General features: G+C 36.6%; 3 protein-coding genes across 3 annotated transcripts; 1 reads left to right on the forward strand and 2 right to left on the reverse strand.

The window, feature by feature from the left end:
* Positions 1–332: 332 nt before the first annotated feature.
* On the reverse strand, positions 333–1,280 carry LOC118587693 (olfactory receptor 51B6-like). The gene has a single exon (XM_036194100.1). It carries the CDS (start codon positions 1,278–1,280, stop codon positions 333–335), a length of 948 nt encoding a protein of 315 aa, XP_036049993.1.
* A 12,515-nt stretch (positions 1,281–13,795) lies between these two features.
* LOC118576034 (olfactory receptor 52A5-like) lies at positions 13,796–14,746 on the forward strand. Its single transcript, XM_036176444.1, has one exon. It carries the CDS (start codon positions 13,796–13,798, stop codon positions 14,744–14,746), a length of 951 nt encoding a protein of 316 aa, XP_036032337.1.
* A 6,975-nt stretch (positions 14,747–21,721) lies between these two features.
* On the reverse strand, positions 21,722–22,672 carry LOC118579741 (putative olfactory receptor 52P1). The gene has a single exon (XM_036181340.1). It carries the CDS (start codon positions 22,670–22,672, stop codon positions 21,722–21,724), a length of 951 nt encoding a protein of 316 aa, XP_036037233.1.
* Positions 22,673–23,572: the final 900 nt, after the last annotated feature.

A 23,572-nucleotide genomic window follows, 5' to 3' on the forward strand; every position in this document is an offset into this window, starting at 1 on the left:
TAGCCCTAGACAAATGAAGGCCAATATGAGAAACCCATACTGAAGGTTATGTTTTTGATCCAAATATTTGTATACTGTAGTTTCAAAGACTATATATGAATATACATGTCATGTACTGTAAGCTGGCCAAACCGAATGGGTTAAGTACAACACTTAAGACCAAAGTGAGATCTTTACATAGTGCTTAGTATTGTGAATATATTATGTCACGTCAAATCAGTAATAAACAACAATCAAATAGGTTTCTATTAAATATTTTTCTTTGTTTCTCCTGCACGAAGTGTTGCCAGCTTGTTCAAATTTCAGTAGTTGTTCTCAGAAAATAATCAGAGTCATGTTCTAGAATAAGGCAGGGAGAATAAGCGAAACAAACCACTCTGAATCTGTTTGGTCTTAATGCTGAAGATGACAGGGTTCATAAAAGGGGGGAAAAGAAAGCAGATATAGCTCATTGTGATGTGGACCACATGAGGAATATTCTTTCCAAACCTGTGAATAAATGTCAGACCAACCACAGTCACATAGAAGACCAGGATGCAACAGATATGGGAGACACACGTGTTGAGGGCCTTAGCCCGCTCCTCTGTAGAGGCAATGCCCATGACAGTCTTGAGAATCAAAATGTAGGAGAAACAAATAATCAGAAAATCCAAAAGTCCCATACTAAATACAACCACAACTGGATAGAGACGATTGAATGTGATGTCGGCACAGGCTAGCTTGATGACATCTTGGTGTAGACAGAAAGCATGAGAGAGTACATGGGATCGACAATAGGGAAACCAATGCAGGCGAATGATTATTGGCATGATTGATAGACCAGCCCTCATCAATACACCTATGCCAATCTTTATTACCCTAGTATCTGTAAGGATGGTAGTATATCTTAATGGGTTGCGAATGGCAACAAAACGGTCATAAGCCATGGCAAGCAAGACCCCTGACTCCACAATAGAGAGAGTGTGGATAAAGTAGGCCTGAGAGAAGCAGGCTCCATGGCCAATCTCCCTGTGATTAAACCACAGTACACCCAGCACTGTGGGCATTGTGGTCAATGTTACTCCAAGGTCTGTAGCTGCCAGCATACATAAGAAATAGTACATGGGCTCATGGAGGTTGTGGTCATCCTTAATGAGAAAAAGAAGGGTGCCATTGCCAATGAGTATGGAGACATAGGCCACCAGCATTGGGAGAGAGATCAGGTGATGAAATTTCTCCAGACCTGGGAAGCCAGTGAGCAGGAATGGGCAGGTGGAGGCATTGAGCCAAATTGCAGGCATTGCAGAGGAAATTTTCCACATTATTTGATAAAAATCAGTTCTTTGGGATTTTCTCTTTGAAGGTATTACCAGCTATGTGGATGTTCAAGGTCCTGCTTTTCAACAACAATTGTAATTCAATAATTCCTGGGAGCCTTCTAGGTATGGAGAAACAGGATACATCAAGAACAATTCTACATTATTCAGAGCTCAACATATGTAAGATTATTGGAGTGTACATTAGAGATAAGATTAGATAAAATCTTTTAAAATCCTATACTCTCATACCTAGAAGGCGGTTCATTGTAAGATGGCTAGAGTGTACACTAGAGATAAGCTATATATGAAGAGTACATCTTATATGAAGTCTTTGTTAATCCTATACTCCAAAAAAATAAAGAAAGCAATCCTATAATTGAGTAGTGTTCTGACAAGGTTGGTGCTTACACAGTATTTTTCATGATATTCTTCATCTTGCCTGTGGGTATTGAGAATTGACCTAAAGATTTCCCAGAACAATTGAGACCTAGAAAGTCAGAAAACATCAAAGCATTGTTTGAAAATCAGCTATGGATATCTCAGTCTAAAATAGTATAAGCATATAAACAAATACCTAAAAAAAGTTAAATATAGGGATTGAAGTATTTATTGAATCTATAAGGATTATCCAACTGATAATATTCTAGAGGTTGGAAGCGGCTTTAAAATGACATAAAACTGACCTTTATGTATGTGTCTCCAAAACTAATAAACCTTTTTTTTTTTTTAGCAGTATAATACTCTAGCTCCTGGTAAACTCTCAAAAATTCAGAATTTCATTAAATATATTTAATAATATATATTTCATTATATATATTCATGTTTCATAATTTCATAATTCATATCCAATAAAAGAGACTATGGTAATTGCTTGAAGGTACTATTTGGTAATGCCAGATGTATGACTATGACATATCACCTATTTAGAGAAACAAAAATGAAAATTGATTAGACATAGTCATGTGGATTTTTTTATCATTTCAAATCCATACATGCATATTGATAATGATTTAAAGGCTCTGGAGTCAGATGTGATTTAATTATACCAAAAATGGTTTGGGACTCAGACTTCTAAGGTACCATTGGATACAAGCAGTCATCTCCTAGCATCATCCAGAGAAAATATGGCCATATTCTTTTATGTTTGTTGTGGGCTAGTCATCTCACATGCTGTATAAACTATATTTTAGTATACTTTTAGACATTACTCACACGACCCACCTTCATATTGAAAATGTGTCTCCAAGATCACGGGGCTTCACTCTTCAAGATTTGGTTGCTATTACACTACTATTGTTTTCTAACTGAAACCTGGGGAGCCTCTTAAGATTTATAGCTGTCATTTTATAAGAAAGGTGCTAATGATTTCTGTCTTCGTCTTGCTTTGAACACTAAGTATAATAAATTAAGAGAATGCCTTCCTCACTTTGAGGCTTTTGTTATTACAAAAATTGCAGTTGACACACATCTGTATTATTCCCTCTGAGATTTGTCAAGTGATCATATTTTCTTATGAAACCCATAAGAAAAAGAATAAGATAATACAGGGAGGTTTTTCTTAAGCAAACATAATACCCTGTACTTAGTTGAGCAGCAGATATTATCCTGGACAAGAAGAGAGAAAGTTGAGGAGTGGTGAGGAAGAAATTCTGACTTTTCTGAAATTCTGACTGATCCTGGGACTGGGAGAAGCAGGGGGAAGTAACCTCTTTCAACATGTGAGAAAAGTAGAGACAGATAATTTTAGAGAAGAAAATCACAGGCTTAGAAAAATGGAGATCAGGCCGGGCGGTGGTGGTGCATGCCTTTAATCCCAGCACTCGGGAGGCAGAGGCAGGTGGATCTCTGTGAGTTCAAGGCCAGCCCGGTCCACAGAGTGAGTTCCAGGAAAAGCACAAAGCTACACAGAGAAACCCTGTCTTGAAAAAAAAATGGAGGTCAGAAAAATTAAAAGTTTATACAGGAAGGCAAAAGGAAAGAGAAACACACAATTCATCTCATTGACCTTCTGGTTTGTTCTCACACTCTGCTTTGCATTTACCTTTAGTATTGTATTTGCTATTGCTATTATTATTATTATTAGCATTACTATTAATAATAATAATTGAGAATTTAATATATGTATCTAATGAAATATACTTTCCTCATTATCCTCAGTAACTTTCCCTTTGCCCTGACCAAAAACTCCTTACCCTAACTTGATGTCTTCTTCTTTATATATACATTGGCATAAGTTACTCCTAAAGAAGCTAGGCTTCAGGGCTGTAGGAGAGGACCCAGGATCATCATCCATAGGTTCTTGGCTGACAATACTGTTGTTTTTCTCTTATTGAAGAGTCAGATACCTGTTTCCCGTTTTGCTCTGCCCTGGTGCCTGTAAGATCTCAAAGAGAAAATTCATTACATAGCCCCACTAACCTGAGATCTTGACCTGGTCTGTTCTTTAATGACATTGTCAGGAGCTTCAGATATTCAGCTTTTAGAAGAATTTCGTCATAACACATCTTTTCAGACATGCACAAAAGCCTGGCTCGTAGGAGCATTTATTTCCAAATCGTCTCCTCAGGGATCAGTTGTAATTTAGGTTGCTCATTGCCCCTCCTTCCTATCTGTTCCCTTTCTTCCTATCTGTCTGTCTCCTTCCATGCTCCCTCCCTTTTGTGTACTCTGAACCTTGGGATTATGGTATCTTTATCATCAGTCTCCATGTCTTTTGTTTATATTGTAGCTTTCACTTGAGCCTGTGGACAGGATGGTAATTTAACTCTATTAACATATGGAAACCTAAACACAATGGTTAGGAATCTAGACTGCAATCAAGTTTTGGGAAATATATATTTTCTACTATTTTTAAGAAATCTCAGTCCTCCACCTGAAATAGGATATATGTGTAAACTAGAGAACAAGGGAGTGGTTTTGTTGAAGTAAGAGTCCCCAGGTAAAAATACCCTATCCAGATATTTGTGTTATTGTTAATCAACCAAGCTTACACTTTCACTGATGGCTGTTCAATCATTGTAATATTTTCCTGTTACAGGTTGAGTTCTTCAAAAACAGATACCAATGGCAAGGTTTGCAGCAAAATGTTTATTATAGGAAAAATATCTAGTAAAATGAAAATGTATAGAATTGATAAGAAGAAATTTTACAGAGGCATAAGTTGAATGGCCAGGCCTTTAAAACTCCTCCTCAATTAGTCAGCTGATCTTCTGACATCAGGAGTACATAATATTGAGAGCACAATGGCTCTCTAAAGCTTAGTAGCATCCAGTATGGATGAAGAAGAGGAGACTGGATGATGCTGATCCCTGATACAAGAGCCCATAGAGGTGTGTGTGTGTGTGTGTGTGTGTGTGTGTGTGTGTGTGTGTGTGTGTAAATTTATTAAGAGTGTGATGGAGAAACTGACTAATACAAAGCAATGTAGACATGCTGGTGATCACTACTGATCCAGCTTCTGTTCTCCTCAAGACAGATGGGGACCAACTGCAAGCTGCTTTTCACAGCCTGACTGGGTCTCCTCAAGTGGTCACCTACTCAGACAAGAAGCCACGCCCCAATGCTTGTACCCTAAAGCTATTGGCAGAATAAATTCCCACAACAGATTCCACTTCCAAGGCTGTACAGGAAGATTTTCCTTGAAAAGAAATATGGACAGTATATTCTGATATCATCAGTAGCATCCTGTTGATATCCTACATATCTGAGAATTGTGTATCACACCAGAATCCCAACATTTAAGGGGTAGAGCAAGAGGATCACAAGTTTAGGACCAATTTGGAGTATGTAGCAGCAAGTGCTTGGCTATCCTGTGATGAGCTACATAGAGGGATTGGAGAGATGACTCAGCAGTTAAGAATGCCTAACTGTTCTTCAATAGTCCTCAGTTTCAGGTCTCAGCATCCATGTAGTATTTATAAACTGTCTGTAACTCCAGATCCTAGACTATTTATATTCATATCCCCAACCTAACTTAATTCCTTGCCTTTCACAAATCAATCAGCAATTATAATGTATCCAATAATATGTGAATGGTTCACTGGCTCCCTCCAATTGGATGTCACAGGAACTTATGCTTGAGTCTGTATTAAACAAGTGATCAACATGTATTTTAAACTCAAAAGTATTAATTGACCTTTCAATTCAAAGACCAATTTAAAAAAATAATACTACAAACAAAAAGAAAAAATTCTTCATATTAAAATTTAGAGTCTAGTATTTAAAAAATGACTTCCTACTGTGGATTTTATTACATCATAATATTGTATGAGAAAATAATGGTATATTAAATAATATTTTCAGTTAGTAAGAAACTTGAAAATATACACTTATATCAATATATAATTTAAAATTCCATAGCAGCAACACATCAATACTTAGAAAATGAAACTGTGGCTTTATTGAAAATCAATAGAATATAATAACTGACAAATAGTTTATCTAAAACTAAATTACTCAACTTGTATTTTTTAATTTTTTAATTTACTTACAATATTGATGTTTATGATTAACTCCTCAGGTGTGCTTGAAGTAAAATTCAGAGGGACAATAGATTAATCTCTTTTCTTCTTGTTGTGGCCAAAGCCAGACATGAAGCAACATAAATGTGGAGGGACTCATTTTGGCTCACAGGTTAAGGGTCCAGTCCAGTTCTGGTGCCTGGGTGAAAAAACTCGCTTGGTTCTGGGTAGTTCACAAACAAAGAAAAGGAGTAGCACATTCCACTATCTTCATAGTCTTGGACCTTAACTCATGGGCTATTGCTGTCACATTCACAGTGAGTCTTCTCATCTCAGGTGAATCTCACTGAGGATGTTCTAAAAGAAATGCCCAGAAGGGTATCTCTTAATCTAGGTTATTCTTAATCTAGTCAAGTTGACAGTAAAGATTAACCACCAGTTCCTGGCAAAAAAAAATCAACATTTATTAAACAAATGATTGAGACTACTATAATTACTTGTATGGTGGTGGCTCTATTTGCAGTAATAAAGGTTTAAATACTAAAATTAGATACATCACCAGAAGAGGAACCATCAATCTCTTACAAAAGGTCAAACTTACAGTTTAATAACTTACCTCACAAGAAAATCTGGATAGATTTTCTGGATATTTACATACTTCTTTTTTTGGATTTTCTTTATATTTTATTAATTCTTATATTTTTGAAGTTAAAATATAATTACATCATGTTCAATTCTCTTCCCTCCAACACTTTCCATGAACCTCTTTATGTTCTCTTTCATGGCCTTTTCCATTAGTTGTTGTTATATGCATATGTATGTATACATATTCATATATATTCTTAAATATAACCTACTTAATCTGCATAATGCTACTTGTATGCATGTTTTCAAGGCTGATCATTTGGTACTGGATAACAAATTGGTGTGCTATTCCCTGGGGAAGATGAGTTCTCCTGATCTCAGTATTCCTTAGTTGCCTATAATTCTTTGTGTATGGCTAAGGCCCTGCCTTCTTTCTCCCATCTACTTTATCATGTCTATTGAAGGAATGTTTTTTAAAAATTGTGGTGCATTCTTATAGCTATGATTTGAAAACATGTTATAAAGTTCCCGTCAATATAATATCTGATAACAAGTATAAAAATATACCAGAAAAAGAGAGTCTACGACTTACAAAAATTGGTACAAATAATTTTTGGACTTCAACACACAAATGAAGTTCCATGGGAAAATAATTCAAATGATTGAAATGGTGGGATAATTGAAAATGCTTCTAATGGACCAACAAGATGGATCAGTAGATAGAGGTGCTATCTGTCAAGCATGATAACCTGAGTTCTGTCACTCAGACCCACAGGATGTAAGGAGAGAACTGATTCTCCAAAGTTGTCCTCTGACTACTATACTTATGATATGGCATATGCATATACATGCATTTATACATTTGGTGTTGTTTATCTGTGAGTGTTTGAGAGAGAGAGACAGAGAGACAGAGAGACAGAGAGACAGAGAGACAGAGAGAGAGAGAGAAAGAGAGAGAAAGTCTATCAGTGTCCCAGAAATCACAAAGTAGGCCACCAAGAAATTCCTAGATATCTGCTTGTCTATATCTACTCAGCTATGAAATTAAAAAGCATATCACTATTCTATGATTTTATTTATGTGGGATCAAATCAGGTTTTCATGCTTGCAAGAATATCACTTTACTGAAAGAGCTACCTCTCAGTACCATATATTTATATCTTAAAGAAGACAAGTACTAAAATCTCAAAAAAAATTAGCTGTACTTACATGTTTATGGGACCACCATTCACAGTAGTAAAGGTCTGGAAACTACTGTACATTAGCATTTTCATGGATGGTGAAAATTGTAGTATACTTCAAATGGAACATTGCTCAATCCTAAAAGATTTGGAAATCCTGGTGTTGGTTAAAGCATGTATGAAAGAGAGTCTGAAATCCTGACATTGGTGAAAAAGAGTCTGTTATGCTATGTGGAATAAGTTAGAAAAAGAAAAACATCTGTTCTGCGGTATCACTTTTATTTGGAAGATGGTAGAATGGTTATCACCAGAGACTGAAGAATGAGAAACAAGGGAAGATATGAGTAATGGATTTTGTTATCTGATATATAACATAGTGACTATTTTATAATATGAGATTCTTGTCCAGTCTTTAATATTATACAAAATGTTCTATTGTCTTGTCCTTTAGCAAATACTTCAGAATCTTGGCTAGTACGCAGTCAGATCTGATCCATTAGGGTGTTTTTACTGCTTTAGGATCCAATGGCCATAATATAATGAAAAGCCCTCACTTTGTGATAAAGGTCAGGTGATCCTATACACTAGTGGAAATTGATGCAAGAATTTGAGTCTTAAGATGCCACTATAGTAGTAATTGATAGCTGCCAAAAGAAAGAGAATTGGTTTTCTTTATGGTTGTGGCCCCATAGATGGGCACACACTTAAGAGTAATGGTCAGAACCAAAGGGATTGTGTGGGATTTAAGAGATTAAATAAATGAAGACACAAAATTGAATGGATATAGAATTGCAGTGGTGTATTTACTTGAGAAAGAATGGGGGAGATGAATAAATACAACCAAAATAAAATGTATGAGATTCTCAAAGAATTAATAAAAATATTTTTTTTTAAATAAAGAAATCACACTTCATATTTGACACTTTGTCTCTTTAAGAAATGTAGTAGTTTATTAAAATAGAGGAAAGCTATTCTTTGACTTCTGTGATTTTGTTCACTCATTTGTAAAATTTTTCTCCCTTTCCAACTACAGTGTTCTTACTCCACACAAAATCTCAACCATGGGAGGCCTTACCATGTCAGAGGAGAGAATGGGGGGTGGAAAGGATAGGGGATGGGAGGAGGGAAGAGAGGGAGATATGTGGTTGGTATTTAAAATGAATAAAAATTTCTTAATAAAAAAATTTTAAAGTCTCAACCATACATTTTCTCAGTTGATATCATTAATTATGATTAGTGAGAAAAATAAATATATTTACATTTAATGAGAATGGAAAACGCTGTAGAACCTATCCCACTCAGCCACTCCTTCCTTCAACAATGAAACTGAGCACCTTTACATCTTCTGTTACATTCCTGTCTTAGGGGCTCTAGTGCAGACACTCTGCACATGAGTCATCCATAGTCATGTGATGTCTGTGGAAAGTTACAGTCGCAAAGAGTTTCAAAATCAAGAAGCTTATTGTTGCTATATAGGAAAACAAGACCCAAATAATGGATAATAAGGTGTGTATTGACCTCTCAAATTACACAGAGGTAAATACATACCTCTGAATGTACAGATTGATGAGAGTTCTTTGGTAATCACAAATACAAAAATATATATATATAAATTACCTATTCACTGGGGCTTTGCCTTTAGTAAAGATTGTAATAGCTGCAGAGATTCATACCTGATTTATTTTAAATAGATAATAATAACAATTATTTTGTGGGAAATATTTCTTCAGAAATTAGAATTAACCATTTATATATTAAACCCCTTTCCTATGTAGAAAAAATAAAGGTTATATTCCCCACTCTTTTATGCATCAGAATATCGCAACTAACATACTTTTAAATATACATGTTGGTGAAAATATAAGAATTATGATTCAGGGAAAAGCTCTTGTGAAAACAGTTAGATATTTATGCAGTGAAAAATGTCTCTATGACATGAGCCAGCTCATATGGAAAAGATCATTGATTACGAGTATTTGAGGTTGCCTAACATCTGTTAGTCAAAGCAAACAACCACCAGAAATGATTTCGACAAGTGGTGGGTAGTAATTTTTGCAAAAGAGAAAGGGCTTGGCTCTGTACCTCAGTGGTATTTACACAGCTGTTGTTGAAGTCATTCTCGATTTTGTGAAATTAAATTGAAATTTCCTGAACATATTGATACATTATTAGATACAGTATTATAATTGGATCCGACTTCTCCCTGGTGTTGATGTATTAACTCTTAGGAGTCATTTAAACCACAAAAAAAGTACTTTCTGGTTGCTTTTTTTTAATGTCATTTCTAGAACTATCTTTGTCAACTCAAGTGTTGAGATAGATATTTACTATTCAAAACCTACATGAGCATTACTGAAGTCAGTTGGATTAAGAAGGGAATACCTGTGGACCATTGTAATACCTCATATGTTCAGGTCCTGTATAAGTACTAAGACAGAGATTGGTTAACATTTGGGTTTGTAAGATTATTTGGTCACTCATCTATTCATTGAGAATTGTCCCATACCCTCCCCCTTTTATGCTGACCATGTATCTTGTTCTTTAGTTGCCTCAAAAAAGCTACCACGGTATTAATATGTGAACTCAAACAAAGAAGTTAGAAAATTAAACATGTTTGTATTCCCATGGGTGCCTCTGAACTTCCAAAAGAAACAATCAGGTAATGTGTGAAGAGACTATGGGAATTGCACCTGTATATATGAGGTGACTTCTAATTATATTTCAGCTCAGAGCACACATTATCTAAAGGAAGTAAGGGTTTTTAGAGCATTTGACCTTGATATGAAGAGTGTTAAAATAAAATGCTGATTTTCTCTTGATCTAGTAGATATTCTTCCTGTCTTTTCTTCTAGTCTTTCACGGACACAGGTACGTAAGTTACTTTTGGTCATCATAGGAGCAGCAAGTGGTAATAAAAACCCATGAAGCTTACACACCAAGAAACTAAGATTTTTAGCATTTTTGAGCTTCATTGTTTCCTTTTCTTAATCCTCCAGTCCTCCCTGCATGTGCACAACTGGCAATACAGCACAGCTGCATAAAAATTATTTTGAAACTTAACCAATTGATGGAAAAGTAAACTGTAGTTGATTTACTAGTTTCTAATAGATTGCAATCATTAAATACTCCCTCAATGAGAAAACAGAAAAATACTAACTTCTTAATAATTAAACTTCAGCTGGGCAGTGGTGGCACACAGCTTTAATCCCAGCACTTGGGAGGCAGAGCCACGCAGATCTCTGTGAGTTCGAGGCCGGCCTGGTCTACAGAGTGAGATCCAGGACAGACACCAAAACTACACAGAGAAAGCCTGCTCAAAAGAAAAAAAATAATAACAATTTAACTTCTACTTAAAAACTAAGAGAATTCATATAGAAGATGTTTGACATGGGAGTTAAACAAGAAACAATTATGTTGGGTAAAATACAAAAGAAATACAGGAACATGAAATATATGTTTTATTTTGGATATCATGTATAATTAAAAGGTAAATTCCTCCAAAGACTAGAAGTATGTAAGAATGATTTAAGTAATGACACCAGTAATATTAATATTTTCCTCATATAGTAGCTTTTTGATTACTTTTGAGATTGCATTTTAATTACACTTCTCCCTTCCCTTTCCTCCATGCAGACATCATTTCATCCAAGGAAATATTACCCTATGTACTTTTCCAAGTTGAGCCAGATTAGAATTTGAAGACAATTTCACTCATTATATTGAAACAAAGAATATTAGATTTCAGACTAAAAATAATAATCACATTAATAGGAAACATATGAAAATCAGTATTTTTCACATAAGCATATATTATTCAGCATATATATACTAAAGTGTATACACACACACACACACACACACACACACACACACACACACACTAAAGTAGAAAAGACCAGGGTACAGGGAAAGAGGACTTTAAGAGAGGGGCAAGGTGAAACAAGAAAATATCCATGTTAAGATATAGTAAACTTCTTCATGATTTATTATTCATTCGGCACTTACTGAAACAGTAAATATGTATATCATTGCCCTTTTCGTGGCATCTTTATTAAATGTCTAAATACTGCTTGACAAGGACATAACAAAAGACATTTTGCTAAGAGCTGCTGGTAGTAGAGGCTTTACCAGAGGCCATGGGAATATACAGTAGATGACAACTAGTGTTCAATAGGTCGACCTACCAGATGATTGATTCTCTATAGTGAGCCCCGCTTGGCAAAGTCCGTGGGTCATTGGCTGTTTTCTGTCTGTAACTTTCTTGTGTGCCACCACTTACCTCCCTAAAAAGAACAGCTGTGGGGTTCTTTCCCCAGCCCATTAGTTGTGTTTTCTCTTTGGGCACACATATAACCGTGGATAGCCAGAAACATGATTTCTGTTTAAGCTGTATAATTCTGATGAATAGAAATAATGCCAAAATATTTGTCTTTACTGACACAGGAAAGTAACAATATTCTCAGTCTTAAAGACAGTTAATTTTAGATTTCAAAACAAATTCAAAACAGACTAAGCTGCCCCTGCAGAAAATACACAAAGTCAAGATCCCAATATTGCTAAATCAAGGTCAGGCTTGAAGCAACTTTGATAGGCATAAACCTCTGTCATAACTGACATTTTGCACGTAGTCCCAGCCTCAGTTTAATGTTACAGGCTCTAGGTTCAGCCATCTACTTATTTCCTGTCTGGGAACTCTCACCAACTTAGAGCTACATGCATAGCCAAGCTTTATTCACTGGCCGCTCAGCACAACCTTCCTAGCCTGAGAAAAACTGGGTGACTTATCAAGTATTATGCAAATGGGTTGGACCCTGAAAATGTAACATACAATTGTTCAGAGTTTGGCTGTAAGAGGAGCAATGCGAAGGGACTGTGAAAAGAGCGGAGCAGAGGTGAGAATGTGTGTGTGTTTAGTGAGAGATGTAGTTGTATGGAGACAGAGAGAATTGGAACTAAAGAGAACTGGAACTAGAGAAAACTAGAACCAAAGATTTAGAATAGAGAGATCTAGGAGAGAGTGAGAGAGTGAATGAGTAAAGAGTGAATGAATGATGCAGTAGTCTGTGAAGACATGTAGCAGAGTAGAGAAATATATAGCTGTATGTAAAGAGATGTAGCTGTGTGAAAACAGATTTTCAGAGAAAGAGATTTTTTTTTTAAGATGAAGTGAGAGTTACCAACAAAAAGGGTGAGTGTTTCCTTATTCACCTGTCAGATAGATAGAAACTTGTTTCTAAATACCCTCAGATAAAAAAGTTTCAAGAGAAGGGGGATTGTATGAGTGAGAGATGTTGAAACCATGATTGGAAAAAGCACAGGGACAAATAGCCAAACTAGTGGAAACACATGAACTATGAACCAATAACTGAGGAGCCCCCATGGAACTGTAGCAGGCCCTCTAGATAAGTGAGACAGCAGATTAGCTTGAACTATTAGGGAGGCCCCCAGGCAGTGGGGCTAGGACCTGTCCTTAGTTCATGAGCTAGCTTTTTGGAGCCTGGGCCTTATGCAGGGACACTTTGCTCAACCTGAGTGAAGGGAGGAGGGGACTGGACCTGCCTCAACTGAATCTACCAGGCTGAACTGAACCCCCAGGGGAGTCCTTGCCCTGGAGGAGATGGGAATGGGGAGTGGGCTGAGGAGATGGGGGTTGGGGCGAGAGGAGGGAGGACAGGGGAATCCGTGGCTGATATGTAAAATTAAATTAATTATAAAATTTTTAAAAAATAAAAATAAATAAAATGTTAAAAAAAAATTGTTTCCTCAAGCCCTCACTACTTTGAGGTCTTCTATTCACTTGGTGCAGTTCTGGGGAGCTAACCTCCCTGGACCACGATAATATTTAATTATTTGAATATCAAAGAAGACATTTATCATAGAAAACCAAACCTCATATTTAACTGAATATTTTTCATAAATAATCAGAAATGTGTCTTCTTTCTATAACACAGTTAATAAGCTTCTATGTGGAGTGTTTGTGTGTCTGTTGTGTGTGTGTGTGTGTGTGAGATGAGATAGATGGAAAGAGAAGAAAGTGAGAGAGATGATAGAAAACTGAACTCTGAAATAAATTATTCACACCTAGAAAAGATATGGAGACATTCTTGGATATGCATAAATCAGTAAAAGTCTATATCTGAAAACTGCCATGTGAAATCCCATTCAGTCTCTGATTGTGTGAATCTAGGTGAGAACTGAAAACAGAAGAAATATTCCCAGCACATGCTGCAGTCTAATTGAGAAGCCATATGCCTGCAGCCCTTACGGCAGCATGACCCATCTCAATAGCACCATCTTCAAGCCCTCAGTGCTGACTCTGACTGGGATTCCTGGCTTGGAGTCTGTGCAGTTCTGGATTGGGGTTCCTTTCTGTGTCATGTACATCGTCGCTCTTCTTGGGAATTCTCTGCTCCTCGTTGTCATCAAAGTTGAGCGAAGCCTCCATGAACCCATGTACCTCTTCCTAGCAATGCTTGGAGCAACAGACATTGCTCTCAGTACCTGCATCTTACCCAAAATGCTAGGAATATTCTGGTTTCACCTTCCAAACATATATTTTGATGCCTGCCTCTTGCAGATGTGGCTAATTCACACATTCCAGTGTATTGAGTCTGGCATTTTGTTTGCCATGGCAATGGACCGATACGTGGCGATCTGTGATCCTCTAAGACATGCATCCATTTTTACCCGGAGACTCCTCACTCAGATAGGAATAGGAGTCACACTCAGAGGCGCCCTCTTTGTAGCTCCGTGTCTCATTCTCATCAAATGCAGGTTGAAATTCTACTGGACCACAGTTGTATCCCATTCATACTGTGAGCACATGGCCATCGTAAAGCTGGCAGCAGAAGATATCCCTGTCAACAAGATCTACGGTCTCTTCGTGGCTTTCAGTATACTTGGACTAGACATAATTTTCATCACACTCTCCTACATTAGAATATTTGTAACTGTCTTCAAGCTACCTCAAAAGGAAGCAAGACTCAAAGCTTTTAACACATGCATTGCCCACATTTGTGTCTTCTTGGAGTTTTATCTCCTGGCCTTCTTCTCTTTCTTTACTCATAGATTTGGCTTCCACATTCCATCCTACATTCACATTCTCCTGTCTAACCTTTATCTACTTGTTCCACCTTTGCTTAATCCTATTGTTTATGGGGTGAAGACCAAACAGATTAGAGACCAAGTGTCCAAAATTTTCTTCTGTAAATATCCTTCTTGATTTTTCATTTATTTATTTACATTATTATTGTTTCAAACAGCAAATCTCATTCAAAACCTTTTGATTTTACTTGTGATCCTTCTCTCTCTCCCTCTCTCTCCCCCTCGCCCCCGCCCCGTGTGTGTGTGTGTGTGTGTGTGTGTGTGTGTGTGTGTGTGTGTACGTGCATATGCATGTGAAAACCAGAGGTCAAGATATAGTTCACCTTGTTAACTTAGCTTTTTGTTGTTGTTGTTGTTGTTTTGCATTTTATTTGTTTGTTTGAGAGTGACCTCTGATGGCCTGTGGTACACAATTAGTCTGTTCGGGCAGGGAAGAGACCCAAGGGTTCCACTAGCCTTCATTTCCTTCTCCAGCCCTTGAACTAAAGCATATGCCATCACACCCAGGTTTTAACGCAGGTTCTGGGGGTTGAATTCATGTTTGAGCAGCAAGCACTTAATCAACTGAGCTTTCTGGGAAACCACAAACCTTTGTTCCTGATGAGTGTTTAATCAAGTTCCCTGTGAAGAGGTACTAAGTTTTAGTTTAAGTTTGCTCTCACTACTTGAAAAAGCCTTGACTGCTTTTTAGTTAATTCTGTCTCTTTCTGTTATGATTGTAATTAAAACATGATGCTATTCATGTTTAACATTAATTTACTACAAAAGACAGTTATATTTATGTATAAATTAAACTCTTAATGATGAACACTTTTCAAAAAGTAACTCTACCTGCTAACATTTTAAATTCTACTTTAAAATATAGTGACATTGATACCACTATTATGAACTTCTTTTGAATATATTTAAATTTTATCATAATTGAATATAAGCTCCTGTTTTATATCTTGTAATCACACATAGTTAAATGTAGTTTATTATTTGTGTCCTTGTGAATTGAGTACTAATTTGATGATGAAATTTTAATATATGCATTAATATTTAGTTGTACTTTCTTTTCAAGATCATATCTGATATAGTTTCTGACAATATACATACAACAAAATTATTAATATAAGATTAAAACCAAGTAGGAAAATCAAGATCAATCACAAAGTGAGTAAATGTGATCAGCAATTAATATGCTAGTTTTGTGAAAAGATTTTTGTATAGTGGTAAAAGAAATAATAATGATAGGAAACATTATATTAATAGTCCACAGATAAAATAGGAGGTCCTCAAATTTACATATATTTGTGATTTCTTCATTGTTTTACATTTCTGTAGATCTAGTATCTGGAGAAATTACCTCATTTCATAAATGAGAAGGAGGCTGTGTAAGTGATTTTTAGATTTTTTTTCTTAAAATGAGGTGCTGCAAATATTTTTGTACACAATAGAATAATGGGTAGTACTCTAATTAAGACAGGTAATACTCTAAATACCTGACTTAAATGTAAAAGACAAGAACAGACAGAAAGGATGATGATCTAAGAATAGAAGCAATAGAAGTGGAGTATTTAATCTGTGGGCTAGAGCCTCCCTCATTCTGTACTATACTTCCTTGTTATGATATGTTTAAATAGTGCTTTTGATATTACCTAGTATGCTTACATTCAAAATGATTGATTTAAAAAAATATGTGGTTTCAGACTCCTTCATACAAAATGTAGAGATTTTGTGAAATAGGTGATGAATTTGGACTATCCTTTTGATCTATTATTTCATTGTATTTTTTAAAGATTTATTCATTTTATTTTATGTATGTGAATGTTTTGCCTGTAGGTATATTTGTGTACCATGTTAGTACCTGGTGCCCCATAGAGATCAGAATAGGGTATCAGATCCCCTAGAACTGGAGTTACAGACAGTTTTGAACCACCATGTGGGTGCTGGTATTTGAACCCAGGTCTTTCTAGAAGAGTAGAAAGTACTCTTAACCACTGAACCATCTTGAGCCCTGAAGACTATTTTTCTTTTTTTTTAATTAAGAAATATTTTTATTCATTTTACATACCCATCAAAGATCCTCCTCTTCCCTCTTCCTGCCCCTCTAACCTCCCGGTCCCAACCCACGCCCCATTCCCTCCTACAAGAAGGTAAGGCCTCCCATGAGGAGGTCCATTTAGTAGAGGCAGCTCCAAGCCCCTCCCACTACCTCAAGGCTGTGCGAGGTAGGACTATTTTTCTTATGTGCAGTCATGACCATCTGTCCTTTATTTATTTATAGTTTTATTTAGATTTGTTTTTCATTTCAGAATTACCATTAACCTGCCTTTAAGTCCAATAAAATACAGTGACCTCAATAGTGCCAAAAAACTCTTTCCTACTTGGGCATCTATTGTGCACTTGAAGGTGTTGTTCTCTTAAGGAAATGTTTTCAGATGCTTACACTCCACTCACTCTCGTGTGGTGTATCCTCTATTACATGAATTCCTTACCCTGACATGTTATTAGTAAAATAATCTTGTTCTCTAAGACTAGATGGTTAGTTTCTTTACATCATTCTTTTATGTTACAAGTATCCATGCTGTGCTTGCATGTACTTCTGTGCGAGCACGCCTGGTGTCACCAGAGGCTAGGAGCAGGGGTCAGAGCTGCTAGAACAAGGATTACAGCTAGTTGATATCTACTATAGGTAAGTTGGGACTTGAACACAAGTCCTCTGCAAGAGCAGCCAGTGCTCTGAAGCACTAAACCGTTTCTCCAGCCACTTGTACTTTTATTTTTGCTGTCATTTCTCCCAGGAGGTTTCATCTGGGGCTCTGTGTTGTTCTTCAAGATTCATTGTCTTCCACAGTGTTGTCAAGCTACGTTGTATCAACATGTGTATGCAGTTTTGTGATTTGAACAAATATTCAAGTGAGTAAAATATTGTAACTCAGTGCCACATACTTTTTCTAATATGTGTCCCTCAATAGGTAATGCATTGGATTACCTCTCTCATGCTTGTTTCAGTGTTTCTACTTGGTATCACTGAAACCAGAAAATTAAAGGATTGAAGTCCATAGATAAAATCTACCTGTGTTGTTAACAAAATCAATAGTCAAAGAAATTGAATTCTTCACAAATCCACCTGATAGTTGTAAACTGGGTATGGGAAATTAGGCAGCGATTCATCTCTGTATTTCATGCTGTTGGGTCCTGAGGAAAGCCAGGACAAATGGCTAACTGAGGTGCCTACTAACATCAAAGTGGCCACTGTCTGCCAGAGTCTCCAGCATGTCTCAGCATTGCAAGTACCTGTTAGAGTGGACTCTTCTCAGCACTTCTCACGCCAGCCCTTCCCTAATCTTCATTTCCTGAGCTTCACTTTCCTTCCCCCAGCTTCCCTTCTCTCTATCCAGCCATTTCAGCTGCACATTTTCTTGGCTCTACTCTCGGTTCTCTTTGCCTTCTTGGTATTCTTTTGTCTCCCTCTTGCTTCTCTTCCCTCTCACTCTCCCTCCCTCCTCCTTTATGGTCTGGTCTGTTCTACCAGCCATGTTCCATCTGGACTCTTTCAGATTCCTCTTGCTGTTCTCTCCCTCATATCTACAATTAAAACCTCCTCAGGGTTGGGGATTTAGTTCAGTGGTAGAGTGCTTGCCTAGCAAGCGCAAGACCCTGGGTTCAATTCTCAGCTCCAAAAAACAAAACAAAACAAAACAAAAACAAAAAACCTCCTCAAACATACCTAGGAGCAGCTATGTCCTCATTTTTATTCATCCTTTGTTTATGAAGAATATTTTTAATAAATACTAAAATTCCATTAATATTTAATTGATTTTATGCTGGCTTTGTAAGTTTTCTAATGAATAGTGGATGTGATGATGAAAATACACACAGACATTTGGAAAGCCTAAACTTCACCTTAGGATAGAAGTCACAGACATCAAATAGAACAAAACCTATAGCTGGGGATTTGCATGTAAGATATCAGTGAATCCTAAAAGTTTAGAGAATGTCTTAACCTCTAGGAAGGTAAATCCAGATAGGTTGTGTGTGTGGTTGGCACTTCTGTATCTATGAGCGGCTGTAGAATCGTGGACTCCCAAACTTCCCATCCTTTTTGAGTAGGGATTCTTTCACAACATCACAAATAACATGCCTCATCTTCCTCTGCCATGCAGCCAATGCCATTGTGAGCAAGAAACCTGAACTCTGAATCCTTGGTTAAAGTTCACTTCAATGACCTTAAATTTACTGTATAGACTACTTTTAATTTTAGGCCTCCATATTATGCACACTTTAATGTCTGTATTATTCTTCTCTAGTTACCTAGGAACTGTCTTCGGGCTGGGGTCAGATCTGTTTAACCTATGAAATTCTAATGCTGTAGAGCAGCCTCAGATGTCTCAGGGCAGGCCTCTCTGTCCCGTCCATAACCTTTTCATGACTTACACTGTCAGCATTACAGCACAAGGTTTTTAACAACTGTCCTGCCTCCAACTCATGCAGAGGCTCAAGCTGCGTCGCAGGTCTGTGCTAAGAGCTTTTACCCTACCATAAAAACTGCACCCAGTTCTTTTGAGTGTATCCCCAAGGACTGTTTCTTAGAGATTTTCTACATGCTAACCTTTTTCTCTCAAGTACTTTTTCATCAACCTTCATGTAGGTATATATAGGAAGTTTACTAAGCAAACATTAATGTCATAAATCATAAATTTATTTTAACACAATTTTCTAGATTCATATAAATTTACTAGATATTAAAGACTAAAGCAGAATTTCACACTATTAAGAAGAATGCACTTGATTAGCTTTGCATAAAACATTAAAACTTGGCTGAACAACTGATACTGAAAGATATAAAATATCATCAGTGCTTTTCAGAACTTTTATGATCACCAGTGTGGAAAATGCTGCTTCACATAAATACGTAGTACAAAACTCTATTTCTAACATCAACATATTTAGGGCTGGAGAGATGGCTCAGAGACCAAATCAAGCAGCTCACAGGCACTGTAGCCCAAACTCCAGGGAATATGATCTCATCTTCTGGCCTCCACAGGCCCCCCCACATGTGTATATGCACCCATACAAACACATAAATAAAAATAAATCTTTTTTTAAAAATATTTTAAAATATTATCACAATACATTCAAATACACACTAGTTACATTCTAAACAATGATGTTAGGAAACTATTAAAGTCCCTATTTTCTGTAATTAAAGCATGGCATTTATATAAAAGGAGAAAATTTTTCATACAATCCATTACATATAAAAATCACAATTCTTAACTAAGGTGTTTCAGGCAACCTTTGTTGGCATGGCATGGTATGACTGCATGCACAGTACAAATTTCACATTGCAAGGTATGGCTGCATGCACTGTACAAATTACACATTTCATGGTATGACTGCATGCACAGTACAAATTGCACATTGCATAGTATGGCTGCATGCACAGTACGAATTTCACAGTCTTAGTGTTCAGAGTGAAAGCATCACTGTTCACTCAGTGCAACATAAGAAGACACTACCAGAAACTCCTTAAGATCATCTTTCATTTAATTTATATTTCTTATTTGTTTGTTTGTTTTTTGAGACAGGTTTCTCTGTGTAGCTTTCCACCTTTCCTGGAACTCACTCTGTAGGGCAAGTTGGCCTCAAACTCACGGATATTTGCCTGGCTCTGCCTCCCAAGTGCTGGGATAAAAGGCGTGCACCACCACCACTGTATATTTCATATTTGGTCATTGCAGATTCAGAAATGTTTTACTGTTGTCAAATATTTCTCAATCCTCCACGCTGATATGCTACCCTAAATGATACCATGACACTCAATTTAACAATCTGTGAACTAAGCCTGGCAATGGTGGTGCATGTCTTTAATCCCAGTCCTCAGGAGACAGAAGCAGACAGGTCTCTGTGACTCCCAGGCCAGCCTGGTCTATAGAGTAAGTTCTAGGACAGCCAGAGCCACACAGAGAAACCTTGTATTGAAAAAAAATCTGAACTAAAGCAAAGCTTTTTTATGTTGGTTCCTTTTTTCTTAATGTTTACACTGTGTTCATTTCTAAAATTAAGTTGGTAACTTGTGCCTGTTTACACACTTAAGTGACATTGTTTCCTGTATTTGTCATATTAATAGGCCATTTGTCAGTTTTTATTTCTTCTAGGAACTTCTAAAATGTCTTAACTCTCCTATTTAATTTGCATATCAATTCTGTCAACCTATGAACATTGCAGTACTGTCATCGGCATCTCATCATATTGCTATCTACATATTGCCTTAATACCACTAGTTCTTTGGAGAATGCACTATATATTAAATAATGAAAAAATGAAATCAGTATTTTATCTGTATCTTATCTGAAGGACTCTCTTCACACAGATTTGAATCTTTGTGCTATATTAATTTCCATGTCTCAAAAAAAAATTGTTCTTATAGGGTAAGTATTCTATTTCAGATCAATACATACTGACTGTGATTCTGTTTCCTCTTCCCACATTTTGAAGTGACAACTTGTCATATAACCTCATTTTTCTGATGAATGGAGAAAGGTTATTGAAGTTGTTTTACAAATTTTAATATACTAGAATCAATACTACCATTATTACATTTATTTAGCTTTGAAATATGACACCAAATATACTTAAATAGATCTCTATTTATCAACAGAGAAATAGACAAGAAGATAGATGACAATGGATAAATGTGTGTTTAGATTAAATCAGAATGTAGCTGGGTTTGGTGTCACACACCTGAATCCCAGCACTTGAGAAGCAGAGGCAAATGGATCTCTGCAAGTTGAAGGCCAGTCCTGTCTACATAGCAAATCCCTGTCTCAAAAAGAAAAAAGAAGAGAAGAAGCCATAACTGTGAAATTTGAAGATCCTCAATGAAATGTTAAATAATTTTATCAGCAGTTTTCATGAAATTAAATATTGTAGATATATTTTATTAAGTATAAATATTAAATTAAATATAAAATTAAATAAAAATATGATATCATATTTGTAATATAATATCTTCTATTACATAGTATTTTGAGGACAGGGTGGCAACTAAGGCACTATTACTGTGAAAAACACATTCTTCCAACAAAAGTTGCATCAATATGGTTTAGTATTCAGAAATTTTCTTCTTAAGAAAGAAAAGACCCATCACTCGATCACGAATCTGTTTGGTCTTAACACCGTACACCAAGGGATTGACTGTGGGGGACACTAGCAGGTACAGGACTGCAAAGATTATATGGACACTTGGAGGCACATTCTTGCCAAAACGATGAGTTAGGAAGCTGAACAATGCAGGTGTATAGAAAGCAAGAATGGTACAGACATGGGCAGCACAGGTGCCCAGGGCTTTAGAGCGAGCTCTCTGGGAAGAGAGTCGGAACACTGCCTGGAGAATTTTTATATAGGATGTGGCTATGAGCCCGAGGTCAAATACTGCCACTGAAAAGGCCACTAAGATTCCATATATTCTGTTCACATAGGTATTAGCACTAGCCACCTTCACCACAGCCATGTGCTCACAATAAGCATGATGGATTACATATTTGGTATAGTACAGCAGCTTTTTAATGAGAAGAGGACATGGCATAATCATAAGCATAGCTCGGCTTAGGCCAACTAGACCTATTTTCATCACCATGGGTGTTGTCAGGATTGATGCATAATGCAATGGGATACAAATGGCCACAAAACGATCAAATGCCATGGCCACTAGGATGGCTGACTCCATGATGCAAAGTGTATGGATAAAAAACATTTGTGTTAGACAGACATCAAAGTTGATCCAATGTGCATCAAACCAGAAGATGCCAAGCATCTTCAGAGCTGCAGAGCAGGTCAGACACATATCATTCGTTGCCAGCATGCAAAGGAAGAAATACATAGGCTGGTGGAGACTTGGCTCTAGCTTGATAGTAGCAATGATTATGCTGTTCCCCAACAAGGTTAGGACAAAGAGGAGACAAACAGGGATGCCAATCCAGCAGTGAAAGTTTTCCAACCCAGGAATACCAACCAGGAAGAAAGATGAAATGTGATGTGTAGCATTGCCTTCCATGGTTAACCTATGGATGCTGCACATTTAATAATACAGTAACCCAATAGGCAGAAAATGGGATTGTTAGGTGAATTTTAAATGTCTTTATTGGATAATTTAGAGTCAGTGTAAAAAACCCACCTTGAAGATATGACTGTTTTCCACACCTTTGTTAATCCTCAGGAAAAAAAATTCCAACCTTTAGTGGCACTGGATCTGCATTTAGAGGCACAGGATCTACATTTGCAAAGGAAAATATTACATTTACTTAGGGATATTTTTTCTGATTTTTAACACGTAATTAAATCCTATTACAGATATTTTATTTGCTGTTACATGGGCAGTTAATAGAACAACCACAAGCATAAACATAAATATATACAAACACCAACCATCTGCAGACATTTCAAGAAATCACTTATCATAGAATACTGTTATCCTTAGGAAGCCTAGCTGGATTGCTGGAATTCAAAAGAAGATGTAATAAGAATAAAGCAAATCCAGTCACAGAAAGTAAGTGCTTCACAATGCACCCAAGGTGAATTTACATGTCTTTCGGGTTGTCAAAAGTGAACACTAGACAGATTTAAACATACTTCATTCTCCACTTCAGAGCTGGGCGATGATTCCTCGTATAAATAGAAAGAACATTCCAAGAGCAGAGAATGCTGGTTTGGGGTGAGAAAATGAAGAAAGAGACAGAACAAAAATTATATTGGTTATTTCAAAGCTGTTTTCCTTTTAAGATGAAGGCAGAAAGACAAATCAATAAAGAAATTAGATACTAATTGGCATTAGGTCACCACAGGCTGCCTTTTTATAATGACGAATGCCAATTGCAAGAGTCTTATTTGGAAATTTTGACTGTTATTTTGTTACTTAGTTCTTCTTAAAAAGCATTTAATACATTTATTTTATTCT

The sequence above is a fragment of the Onychomys torridus genome, chromosome 1 (genome assembly GCF_903995425.1).
Source record: "Onychomys torridus chromosome 1, mOncTor1.1, whole genome shotgun sequence".
NCBI lineage: Eukaryota > Metazoa > Chordata > Mammalia > Rodentia > Cricetidae > Onychomys > Onychomys torridus.